The sequence below is a fragment of the Acomys minous genome (assembly GCF_964271855.1).
Source record: "Acomys minous genome assembly, chromosome: 5".
In the NCBI taxonomy this organism is placed as follows: Eukaryota; Metazoa; Chordata; class Mammalia; order Rodentia; family Muridae; genus Acomys; species Acomys minous.
The window spans coordinates 83,955,908-83,968,990 of NC_140494.1; the positions used below are offsets into that span (position 1 = coordinate 83,955,908).

At 49.8% G+C, this 13,083-nt stretch overlaps 1 protein-coding gene across 2 annotated transcripts in view; it reads left to right on the top strand.

Moving 5' to 3' along the window:
• Nucleotides 1-1,488: 1,488 nt before the first annotated feature.
• The window catches only part of SLC44A2 (solute carrier family 44 member 2 (CTL2 blood group)), a 34,637-nt gene continuing 23,042 nt past the window's right edge, over nucleotides 1,489-13,083 (top strand). For both annotated transcript variants that reach the window (XM_084783182.1, XM_084783184.1), the window contains exon 1: nucleotides 1,489-1,608. In XM_084783182.1, the coding sequence (XP_084639308.1) occupies nucleotides 1,578-1,608 (31 nt within the window). In that variant the 5' untranslated portion in view covers nucleotides 1,489-1,577. The remainder of the gene's footprint in view (nucleotides 1,609-13,083) is intronic.

Sequence of the window (13,083 nt, forward strand, 5' to 3'; positions counted from 1 at the left end):
GAGCCATCTCTCCAGCCCCGTTATTCTTTTTTATTCTAGAACTTATTTTAGATCCTGTATGTCAATATTTCAAACTTCCACTGACCAAATAAAATTATTTTTGTTTACTGAGACAGGGTCTCATGTTCCCCAGCTAGCCTCAAACTCTCTATGTAGCCGAGGCTAGCCTTGAACTAGCCTCTTCCTTCTTTTACCTCCCAAGTGCTGGGATTATAGGTGTGTGTCATTAACCCTGGGTACAATTTTTTAAATTGGGCCTCACAGCTGGGCAGTGGTGGCACGTGCCTTTAATTCCAGCACTCTGAAGACAGAGGCAGGGGTAGGCAGATCTCTTAGTTCAAGGCCAATCTAGTCTACAGATGGAGTTCCAGAACAGCCAGGGTTACAAAAAGAAACCCTGTCTCAAAAAGACTATGGAAAAAAAAAAAAAAAAAAAAAAGAACAACAACAACAAAAAAGATGGGCCTCACTATGCAGCTCTGGCTTCCTGGAAATGACACTTCTTGTCTCAGCCTGCTCTCTGTTAGTTTTGAATATGTGAAGTGGTTTCACGTTGTAACTTTAGTACCTACCAACCAAGGGGCTTCATTGATTTTGTATGTGTGTGTGTAAGAATTTGTGCTTTTGTATAGAGCCTGGAGGTCAACTTAGGGTGTCCTCCAGTGTTGCTCTTCGCCTTCTTATTGCTTGTTTTTAGATTTTTAAGTTTTTGTTTTTGTTTTGTTTGTTTTGTTTTTGTTTTTGTTTTTTTGAGACAGGGTTTCTCTGTGTAACAGCTCCGGCTGTCCCGGAACTCGCTCTGTAGTCCAGGATGGCCTCAAATTCACGGAGATCCGCCTGCCTCTGCCTCCGAGTGCTGGGATTAAAGGCGTGCGCCACCATCGCCTGCTTCACTGCCTTTTGAAATTTTTGTTATTATTATTATTATTATTTGTTTGTTTCTCAAGACCAAAGTCTCAAATTCTTGCCTATCCGATGAATGAGCACATGACAACAAGTTTTCCTCAGCCCGCTGCTAGCTCACAGTCAGTGTTCAGTACCTGGGACAAAGAGCGACTTGCCAGGCAGTAGTGGCACACGCCTTTACAGAACAAACAAACCCGCCAGGCGTAGTGACGCACACCTTTGATCCCAGCACTCAGGAGGCAGAGGCAGGCGGATCGCTGTGAGTTCGAGGCCAGCCTGGTCTACAAAGTGAGTCCAGGGACAGCCCAAGGTTAGCACTGAGAGACCCTGTTTCGAAACAAACCAAAAAAACCCAAAAACCAAACAAACAATCCCTCTCCCCCCCCAAAAAATAAAAACAAAAGAACAACTGACAAGCAGATACAACCCACGACCTGTTCGCAGAGAGGAGTCCACAGCTGACTGGAAACTAGAAGGTGGCCGCCGGCCCCCCACCCCCACCCCGCCCCACTCGCGGCCCTGGCCACGCCCCTAAGGCTCGGGGCTGCCATTGGCTTGTGCGCTGGGGGCGGGGTCAGGCGGGGCAGGGCGGGGCCTACAGCGCTGTGTCTCCCGCCCGCCTGGGTTGGGGTCGCTCTGGCTTCGGACTCGGTTTCCCTCTGGTTGCGGCCATGGAGGACGATCGGAAGGACGGAGCCTATGGTAGGAGTCGCCTCGGGCTTGGAGGTGGCCTGTGCTGACTTGGGAAGGAAGGGGTTTTGAGGAAAGGCGACATCTGAGAGCCTTAAAACACTCGTGGCTGCAGCCAGGACGGAAGCCCTTCTTTCTGCGCCCTCAGGCCTCTGCATCCCGCGCTGCTCAGCCGGAGCGCTTGGCCCTAGCCCAGGTTGCTCTCCTCAAGCTTACTCTGTTCCTCCTGAGAGATGGGCCGGAACTTACGGCGCATGCTCCTCCCCTGGAGGTCCCGTTATCTAGAAGGATTAGATGGTGGGCGGGGGGGGGGGGGGGGGAGGGGATGCGTGGCGACTGTAGCTTGGGGGACAGGAGATAAGAACAAGGCCCGGACCACCTCCCACGTCCTGTCTCCTCAAGACCCCAGTGTCCTCCACATCTCCGCCACTTACATCCAGAAGTAGCGACCTCAAGCTTTGATGCTAGATGGGGAAACTGAGGCAAGGTTTGGATGGACCTGGTACCCACCGGGTCAAGGAAGGACAGAAACGAGGGTGCTTTTGATGAGGGGGATAAGTGGGGAACAATTCAGAAACTTTCCCTGCCTAGCAGATTGTTGCAGATGCCTGTATATTTAAGGGGTCCAGGAGACCTCTGTGAGGTCTGAGGGAGCCTTCAGCCACTTGGAGCTGGGGCTGGGGCCAGGATGCGGCTTTCTCACTCCACCCGAGTCGGAGTTCCCATGAACCAGGTCTTGAACTCTGAGCCTCCTTCCTCTTATCTATTTTGGGTTCCCTGGGCTCAAATCTGTCACAAGCCTTAAGTGGCATGGCTGAGACTAAGACAGAGGGGCTCTATTCTTCCCACTGATATCCCACTCAGTGTGACAAGAACTTCCTGGAAACTGCTAGACTTTATATAGAGTCTTGGGGAGGGGGCCGGAAATGATTCGAAAATAACTTTAAAAGATAGTAGTCTCTCACTGAGGCACCCTTCTCGTGTCCAGGGGCCCTCAGGAACAAGAAATGGACAGAAGGGAGAAGTTGGGACCCGCCCTCCCCAGTTTAAAGCATAACTTAGCGCCCCAGGGACCTCCCGGGGCGCCTGAAGTTGCCAGCTCCAGACCACCAGGGAGCCTCCTAGCCTGAAGCCCCAGGCTCTGAGGTCGCTGTGCTGTGCAGCTCTTGGGTGTGGCTGGCTGTCTCTGCTGCGGGAATCGTAGGCTGGGAGCCTGAGCGAGCTTGGGTATCGCACCTGAGATCTTTGGTCATGAAGTCTGTTTGGAGGAAGAGTAGGGCAGAGTGAGCAAGGATGTGATTTGCCCAGGCTTGAATTTGGCCAAAGGGTGGTACTGGGTTTTTTTGTGTGTGTATGTGTGTGTGGGGGGGGGGGTGTAGCGGGGAGCCCTATGTTGTGATGGGATGGAATTTAGGGCTTTGGGAATGAACAGACAGTAAACAATGGGGTTGAAAGTTAGGATCTTGTTTAACGAGAATTGGAATCCAGGTGATGCTCAGAAGGCACAGGTGTGTGTGTGTGTGTGTGTGTGGTGGGGGTTGCAACTCAGAGCCTCTGGGAGGCTTTGCAGTCGCTGAGACTGGAACTCAAGGCAACAGGCACGCTCAGCGGCCTGCAGGGACTGGAAGCCGAGGCCTCAAGCATGTTCAGCCAATGTCTGGGTTTAGATCCCATTCTGCCGCTCAGCCCTCAATTTCAGGCCCCCGGGAAATGTAACAAACCTTTCACAGACAAAGTTCTGACTGGGAACACAACAGTCCACCAAAGCAGCGAAAGGCTTAGACCGCGTGAGTTGAACAGAAGGATGAACATGTAATTGTAGGCTGTTAAGGTTGTAGAGCAACGGACAGGATGGTGTGTGTGGCACAGCCACCAGGGTCTATTTTAAGAAGCGAAGGCTGCCTGAGATGACTTGAGACAAACGTGTTCCAGGCAGAAGGAACAGCTTAGTATTTCCCTCTACTCGGGAGCCTGTGAAGGAGGCTCCGCCCGGCTTCTGCAGCCAAAGCCACCTCACCGCCTCCAGGTGGATCACCCTGCTTGACTGCTTGCCAGTGCTCTCCTCTCTCTCTTTTTTTCTTCTTCTTTTGTTTTGTTTTGCTTTTTTTTGAGACAGGGTTTCTCTGTGTAGCCTTGGCTGTCGTGGACTCGCTTTGAAGACCAGGCTGGCCTTGAACTCACAGCGATCCGCCTGTCTCTTCCTCCCTGAGTGCTGGGATTAAAAGTGTGCGCCACCACACTCGCCCTTTTCCTCTTCCTCCTCCTCCTCCTCCTCTTCTTCTTCTTCTTCTTCTCCTTCTTCTTCTTTCCTTTTTCCCTTCCTGCCTCTCTCCATCCTTCCCTTCCTTCCTCCCTTATGGATACTGAGGATTGAACCTAGAGCCTCAGGCATGCCAATTTGTGAGGCAGGTTCCTACCGGTGAAGCCCAGACAGCCTTCATCTTTATTTTCTCATCTTTGTGCCTCAGCCCTTGCAAGTAGCTGGGATTACAGGCTGTCATGCCTTATTATAGGAAGGATCTTGTTCTGCCTGTCAGTTAGCCCACCTCACCAAAATGAAAACCCTGGACTGTGAAGGCATCCCTGTAACATTCCCGCAAAATAGTTTAAGTTGCCTCTCTAAATCCACTGCGTAGCTGAGTGGCTGGTCCTCTGGTTATAGTTGAGCACACGATGTTGTGTGTGCAGTTCCGGCAACTCAGGGTTCCCTGTGTGTTGGATAAGCTCTCCACCGCAGGGCTGCAGCTCAGTGTCAGCTTTCTCTTGGGCATAATGGCTAATCCCATGGTTAGTGGCATCCCAGTTGTCACTGTGACCAATGGTGATGGCTTCAGGGGGTGGCTTCAGACAGACCCAGCTTTAAATCAAGGTTCTGAGGTTTTTGTTTTATTTTGCCTGTTGAGACAGGGTTTCTTTCTCTGTGTGGCCCTGGCTGTCCTGGAACTTGCTCTGTAGACCAGGCTGGCCATGAACTCAGAGATCCGCCTGCCTGCCAAGTGCAGAGGTGACGGATTTGTGCCACCATGCTAGCTGGACATGCATTATTAAGGATAAGTGGGAAGTCCTTGTGTGCTCAGGTGACCCTGTGGCTGGTGGCATGAAGGGTGTGGCTTTTCCCTGAATTAATGGACAGGCAAACCTACACAGGAAACAGAGTTGGGCAGGACCAGGCAGGACAGGAAGTGCCTTTCCCAGTAGATACCATAATTCTGGAAGAAGGTGGCAGCTCCACAGAAAAGGGAAATGGCTCAGGACCCAGCCCCTGGCATGAGCTTCTTCCCAGCCCAGCCTTGGTATGAGTAAGAGAAGATTCTAGAACCCAAAGCAGGGAAACATATAGTGAAGCTTGGCTAACAAGCAGACTTCTTCGCTGGGGATTGTAGCTGTTGGCCTGGAGCTTGCCAGGCATACATGGGTCTCCAGGCTCTATCCCCAGCACCTCATAATCCAGATGTCGTGGTACATAAGCCTGTCTTCCCAGCTGTCAGAAGCTGGAGGCAGAAAGATTAGAATTCATGTGAGTTTGAGGCCTGCCTAGGCTACATGAGAGCATCTCTCAAAAAAAAAAATACATGAGAGCATCTCTCAAAATAATAATAATAGTAATAATAATAATAATAACAACAACAATAATTTAAAGGCCAAGATAGAGGCTCAGTAAATTAACAGTTCTTACTGCTGTCAAGCAGTGGTGGGCACACCTTTAATCCCAGCACTTGGGAGGCAGAGGTAGGCAGATCTCTGTGAGTTTGAGGCCAGCCTGGTCCACAAAGTGAGTCCAGGACAGCCAAGGCTACACAGAGAAGCCCGGTCTCGAAAAACAGAACACTGTCTATCCTTCCAGAGGTCCTGAGTTCAATTCCCAGCAACTGCATGGTGGCTCATAACCATCTATAGTGAGATCTGATGCTCTCTTCTGGTGGGCAGGCACACATGCAGGCAGAATACTGCATGTGTAATAAACAAAATAAATCTTAAAAAAAAAAAAACAACAAAGAGTCCTGTCCAACAGTGGTGGCGCACGCCTTTAATTCCAGCAGTCGGGAGGCAGAGGCAGGCGAATCGCTGAGTTCTAGGCCAGCCTGGTCTTCAAAGTGAGTCCAGGACAGCCAAGGCAACACAGAGAGACCCTGTCTCGAAAAAAAACAAAAACAAAACCAAAAGAAAGCAAAACAAAAAAAGAGTCCTTACTGCTCTAGCAAAGGACTTGAGTTTTGTTCTCAAACCCAAATTGCAGATCACAACTACCTGTAACTTCAGCTCTATGGGATTTCACATCCTCCTCCAAGCACATGGTACACATAAACCCAGGCACACACACACCACACAGGTACACACGTATAAAAATAAATAAAAGCTGGGTGTGGTGGTACACATCTTTAGTTCCAGCACTGAGAGGCAGAAGCAAGCTGATCTCTGTGAGCTTGAGGCCAGCCTGGTCTACACAGTGAGTTCCAGGACGGCCAGCCCCATCCAGTGCTCTTAACTATTGAGCCATCCAGCCAGCTCCGTTATTATTTGTTAGTTTTTCTCAAGACAGGGTTTCCCTGTGTAGCCTTGGCTGTCCTGGATTCAGTTTGTAGACCAGGCTGGCCTCGAACTCACAGAGATCCGCCTGGCTCTGCCTCCTGAGTGCTGGGATCAAAGGCGTGCACCACTGTACCTGGCTCCATTATAATATTTTTATAACACATGATGACATGAGATCACACTCGCCCACCACCCCCTCTCATCCTGGCCCACTCCTGCTGACCCCTTTCTCTTTCCAACCAATCCCTCTTTTACTTTCATGTCTTTTTTTTTTTTTTTAATGTATGTGTGTGTTACCCAGTGAGTGGTGGGGTTGCTTACAGAGCGTGGGTGAGGGGCTGTTTACAGGGGCTGTGGACTCCTCACCAGTGGTCACACCACTGAGTAAACATCTCTCCCTCCCCATCCACAGTTACTGCCGGTCAATTCACAGAGAGGGGCAGGGTCTTGTGAGCCCCCTCCTCCATATATACATTTTGCCTCCATATATACATTTTGTGTGTGTGTGTGTGTGTGTGTGTGTGTGTGTGTGTGTGTATGTGTGGGTGTGTGCACTCATGTACATATGTGGAGACCATGTGGTTGACATCTGGTGTTTTCTTCTATTGCTCTTCACTCTTGTGGGTTTTTTGTTTCTTTGGTTTTGGTTTTGGTTTTTCTTTCTTTCTTTTCTTTTAGGTTTTTCCGAGACAGAGTTTCTCTGTGTAGCCTTGCCTGTCCTGGACTCACTTTGTAGACCAGGACGGCTTCGAACTCACAGCAATCCTCCTGCCTCTGCCTTCCGAGTGCTGGGATTAAAGGCGTGCGCCACCAGGCCCGGCTAACGTTGTGAATCTTGAGGATGTTACTGAGGGCACCTGGCTTGGCGGCAGGTGCTTTTACTTGTCTTCTGAGACAGTGTCTGTCCCTACGCCTGGTACAGTTTCTGTTTTGTTTTTAACCCCCAGCTTTTGTGTGGTGGCAGGGGGTGCTCTCATGCTTTTCCCAGGACTCTCCCACATTTATGCCTCTTGATTTATGATTTTCAGCTTTATGTGTACGGGTGTTTGGCCTGTATGTATGCCCGCACCATGGGGGGGGGATGTTAGTGCCCACAGAGGTCCATAAAGAGTGCTGGGTCCCCTGGAACTAGAGTCACAGATGGGTGTGAGCCACCGTATGGTGCCAGGAAAGGGTCTTCTGCAAGAGCAGCCACTGTTCAGTGTAATCCAGGGTGGTCAGACTGGAGAGATGATTCCGTGGTTAGAGCACTGGCTGCTCTCACAGAGGACCCTTCCTTGCCCAGCACTTAGGTGGTGACTCACAACCATCATTAACTTCAGTCCCAAGGGGACCTGCTTCTCTTCCGACCTCTGCTGGCACCAACCAACACGCATGCTCACTGTGAAAAGCTAGCCAGGCAGGCAAGACACTCACGTGAACTAAAGTGAATAGGTCTAGTTACGAACGTTTAAAACACACTTTGTAGCTTTGCTGGGGAGGAACAATGTGCAGTTTTGTTACCCTGTGAATGAGCCAAGAGGAAATAGTGTGGGAGACTGGAGCAGGCGTGGGGGTGAGGCTCAACGTAAGACAGGGTGACATTCCTCTGCTTCATCCCAGCACCACACACATGGGAGACAGAGGGCTGCGGGTGTGCTGGGTCTGTAGACTGCACATCTGGACAGAGAGAAAGGGGAAATAAGTTAGAACCTGGGAGAGGAAGTGAGGGTAAGGGTTTAAGGGTGCTTGCTTCATCTCCTGCCACCCCACCCCCACCCCCGCCCCTTTCTGACCTTTTTCTTTTTTTTAAATCTGAACTGAAGTGTCTGTAGGCTTTAGACATGGTGTCTAGTAGCCCAGGCTGCCCTCAAACAATTTAGCCGTTTGAACTCCTGACCCACTTCCCTTCACCTTCTAGGGGATGGGTGATGGAGGATGGGGTGACAGGCAGGCACCACCCTGCCAGGTTGATGTGATGTTTGGGAAGGTCCTGGGTTTCTCAAGTTTCCTCATGCAAAGCCAGCACTCTACCCGTGATACCGTGAGCTTTTTTTTTTTTTTGCTTTTCGAGACAGGGTTTCTCTGTGTAGCCTTGACTGCCCTGGACTCACTTTGTAGTCCAGGTTGGCCTCGAACTCACAGCGATCTGCCTGCCTCTGCCTCCCGAGTGCTGGGATTAAAGGCGTGCGCCACCACTCCTGGCTTCCGTGAGCTTTTTTATTCATTCATTCACTCATTCATTCATTCATTTTAATTTTTTTAGGTTTTTCAATACAGGGTTTCTCTGTGTAGCCTTGGGTGTGGTAGACTCGATTTGTAGACCAGGCTGGCCTTGAACTCACTGAGATCCGCCTGCCTCTGCCTCCTGTGTGTTGGGATTAAAGGTCATTCATTCATTTTTCTGAAATAGGGTCTCTCTACTTAACCCTAGGTGTCCAGTATTCAATATGTAACTAGGCTGGCTTCGAACTCACTGAACTCAGTGACCCTCCGGCCTCTCCCTCCCAAATGCTGGGATTAAAGGTGTGCACCTTTATGTCCAGCTTTTAATGAATTTATGAGTTATTTAATCTAATTTATTAATTTATTTTCATTTGTTTGATTTCTTGATTTTTCGAGACAATGTCTCTCTGTGTTAGCCTTGGCTGTCCTGGACTCGCTTTGTAGACCAGGCTGGCCTCGAACTCACAGCGATGGGCCTGCCTCTGCCTCCCGAGTGCTGAGATTAAAGGCGTGCGCCACCACACCTGGTTTGGCTTATTAATTTATTTTCAAGGTAAGCTCAGGTTGGTCTAGAATTCACTCTGCAGCTTCAAATGGTCTGAACTTCATCCTCCTCCTGCCTCCATTACCTGAGTGTTGGAATTTCAGGCATCAGCCACCAGGGCTAGCTCTCTCCAGCTCTTCACTGCATGGACACTGAGCAGCCAAGATCTCCATTTTCTTGTCCAGGCCCAGACTTGTGGGCAAGGCCTAGGACACTGGAGCTGTTGACAGAGCCAGTGTTTGGAAGTTGTGGGGGCTGGGTGCCACTTGATGTCCTGGCAAAGCTTCATGACAGACTGACTGCCTGTGTTGGTCCCCTTATCTCCCACACACACTGTGCTTGGGTAGATGTTCCCTGTGCTCCCAGCTTGGCAGGCCTTCCCTTCCCCACCACCCCCACCGCTGCCTTTCCCTGGGTCTTGGTCTGGTTGGTTTCTTTTGCTCTCAACACCATGCGGTAGACTACATAAATTATACAAAATGAGTTAGCTTTCGGTTTGATCCAGGGTCACAGGGCTTTGGCTGGTGATGATTTTCTTGCTAGGGGAAAAAAAAAAAATCTGAGGCCCAGGGTTGAGAGTCAGCGAGCTATAGTTTACGGTTTTGTTGGCCCTAGGGATGGAACCCAGGGCCACTGCCAGGGAAAACAAATGCTCTTCCTTAGAGCTGCACCTTCAGCCCCTCACTGGGGGATTCTACTAGGTAGGAGTTCTCCACTGAGCCACACTCCATACCTCACTTGGGGATTGTCTTAGGGTTACCATTGCTGTGATGAAACACAGTGACCAAAAGCAGCTTGGGGAGGGAAGGGTTTTTTGGTTTATATGCCCTTTTTTTCTCTTCTGAAACAGGGTTTCCTCTGTGTAGCCTTGACTGTCTTGGACTCACTTTGGGTTTACATGTCTTGAATCACAGTCCACTGAAGAAAACCAAGGCAGGAACTCAAACCAGGCAGGAGCTTGGAGTGAGGCGCTGAAGCAGAGGCCGTGAAGGGGTGTTCCTTACTGACTTTGCTCAGCCTGATTTCTTATAAAATCCAGGCCCACCAGCCCAGGCATGTCCCTACCCACAATGGGCTGGGCCTTCCCCCATCAGTCACTAATTAAGAAAATGCCCTTAGCTGGATGTGCTGCCCAAACCTTTATTCCTAGCATCCTATCCTAGCAATCTGGGAGGCAGAGGCAATTGGGTCTCTGTGAGTTCAGTGCCAGCCTGGTCAACAGAGAGAGGGGGGGGGGGGGCAGAGAGAGAGAGTGTGTTCCAGGACAGCCAAGACTACACAGAGAAAATGTTTCTGTCTTGAAAAAAACAAAAAAAAAAAAAAAAAAAACAAAAAAATGCTCTACAGCCAGATCTTACAGAGGCTGTATTACTCAGGATTGTCCAGGTTCTAGAGTAATGGAACTTAAAGAATGAGTCCCCCCCCCCAATGCATATATATATTGTGTGTATGTGTGTGTGTGTAGATTAAAAGAGATTTATTAGAGTGATTCACAAGCTTTAGTCAGCTAATCTTACAATCCAACAATGGTTGGCTGTGACCAAGAATCCAGCAGTTGCTCAGGCCACAGGCTGCATGTGTCAGCTGCTCTGCAGTATATGCTGGAGTCCCCAAGCAGGCTCTGATGCCAGCGAAGGAATGGAAGAGCAAGCGTGGCGAGGGCAAGCAGGCAAAGAGCAAAAGCTGCCTCCTTCCATGTCCTTCCATAGGCTTCCAGCAGAAGGCGTGGCCCAGATTAGCTCTGAATGAAAGGTAGGGGTTAAAGGTGTCTTTTCCTACATCCAAGACATGAATTAGAAGTGGATCTTTCTACTTCAAATTAAGCATAAATCCCACACAGGTGTGCCCTCCAGTTTTGGGTATTTAGTTCCAGATTGTAGTCCACTGGACAAGCATCACAGAACAGCCGTCACGTGCCCCCAGCCCCTTCCAGGGTGGAGTCTAGGGTCTACTGCTGAGTCATGCTCCGAGGCTGACTTGTTGGTGTTGTTGGTTTTTTGTTTTTGTGTTTTCGAGACAGGGTTTCTCTGTGTAGCCTTAGCTTCCCTGGACTCGATTTGTAGACCAGGCTGGCCTCGAACTCACAGCAATCCGCCTGCTTCTGCCTCCCACGTGTTGGGATTAAAGACGCGCGCCACCACCACCTGGCCCAAGGCTGACTTTTTAACAACAGGTGGGGAGGGTGAGGCAGCTGGAGCTGAGGCAGGTGGTCACGTGGCATCTCCGTGTGTGTGTGTGTGTGTGTGTGTGTGTGTGTGTGTGTGTGTGTGTGTGTGTGTGTGTGTGTGTGTGTGTGAAGACAATGACCTGTACTCTTTCTGTGCCCGAGCTTGTCATCCTCTCTCCTCCACCTCTCTGGTGACAAGATGACAGGCTTATGCCACCAGACTCAGCTCCCTGACAAAGTCCCTAGAGCTCAACCCTGAGGTGAGCCTCCCTTTTCCTAGTCCCCTCCCACAGGCCCCACTGTCTGTATCTAGTCCCTGTCCTAATACCTCCCAGTGGGCATTAGCGCGGCAGAGGGCACAGACTTGGTTCCAGCCTCCACCTCGGAACCTACCAGAGAAAGTGCCGGATTAGACAGGAGAGGGCTTTGCTCTCACTCCAGACTGTGCCATGTCACTCACCAGCAGTGTGAATTAAACAGGTAGCCTCAGTTTACCTCTTTTTTTGTTTGTTTGTTTTTTTTGTCTTTTTTGTTTTTTGAGACAGGGTTTCTCTGTGTAGCCTTGGCTGTCCTAGGCTAGCCTCAAACTCACATCGATCCACCTGCCTCTGCCTCCGGAGTGCTGGGATTAAAGGTGTGCGCCACCACACCCAGTTTAAAAAAGATTTCTTTATTGTGTGTGCACATTTGTGCCTTTAGTTTCAAATGTAAGGCAGAGTACAACAACCCGCAAGAATTCTCCTCGGGGCCATCACGCCAGAGGTGGCCTAGATACATTGTTTTATGTGTGTGTGTGGTGTGTGTGTGTGTGTGTGTGTGTGTATGGTGTGTGTGTGTGTGGTGTGTGTGTGTGTGTGTGTGTATGGTGTGTGTGTGTGGTGTGTGTGTGTGTGTGGTGTGTGTGTGTGGTGTGTGTGTGTGTGTGGTGTGTGTGTGTGTGTGTGTGGTGTGTGTGTGTGTGTGTGGTGTGTGTGTGTGTATGGTGTGTGTGTGTGTGTGTATGGTGTGTGTGTGTGTGTGTATGGTGTGTGTATGTGTGTATGGTGTGTGTGTGTGTGTATGGTATGTGTGTGTGTGTGTGTGTGTGTGTGTATAGTGTGTGTGTGTGTGTGTGTGTGTGTGTGTGTGTATGGTGTGAGCAAATGAGAGGAGAGCGCCTGTCTTCCTCTATTACTTTCTATCTTTTTCTTTTCTTTTTTGTTTTATTTTGTTTTTTTGTTTTTGTTTTTTTAGGCAGGGTTTCTCTGTGTAGCCCTGGCTGTCTTGGAACTCACTGAGATTAAAGGTTTGCGCCACCATGCCCGGTTTATGCCCACTGTATGACAACATTTCCTGGGGAAATGAAACACACTTGTCTACTGACCCCAGATAGGGAGCCCACATCAGACCAAAGATACCACTACCACGAAAACCCAACTTTACTGGGGTTGTTTACAGCAATATGGGCGAGGTGTTAAAGCAGAAGTGACTCAAAGAGAGTTGCATCACCAAAGCCCACCTCAGCATGAGTGAGTGACTGAGGCCAAAGCTGGGAACCGGAAGGTCACTGCACCGCCTGCAGGCAGGCCCATGGCCTCTCCAGGTGTCATAGCTGGTCTATGGCTCTTCTAGGCGCCTCTTTTTTGTCTCAGAGTCTTTTGTAGTTTTTCTCCTCTGGGAGTCTTTTTCGTTTGTTGTTTGTTTTTCAAGACAAAGTTTCTCTGTGTAGCCTTGGCTGTCCTAGACTCACTTTGTAGACCAGGCTAGCCCGGAACTCATAGTGATCCGCCAGCCTCTGCCTCCCAAGTGCTGGGATTATAGGCGTGCGCCACCACCCTGGGCCCTGGGAGTCTTCTTACAGCTCATTTCAGCCTCATCTCCTCAGAGAGGGACTCTCAGCTTTTATTGTTTACTCTGCAGGGGAGGGCCTGGTGAATCTGGTCAATTTCAGTGAGTTCTTGAAGCTGCATCGTCTGCCTCCCAGCAGGATGGAATGGTTTTTTTGTTTTGTTTTTGTTTTTTTTTTTTCTGAGACAGAGTTTCTCTGTTATTTTGGCTGTCC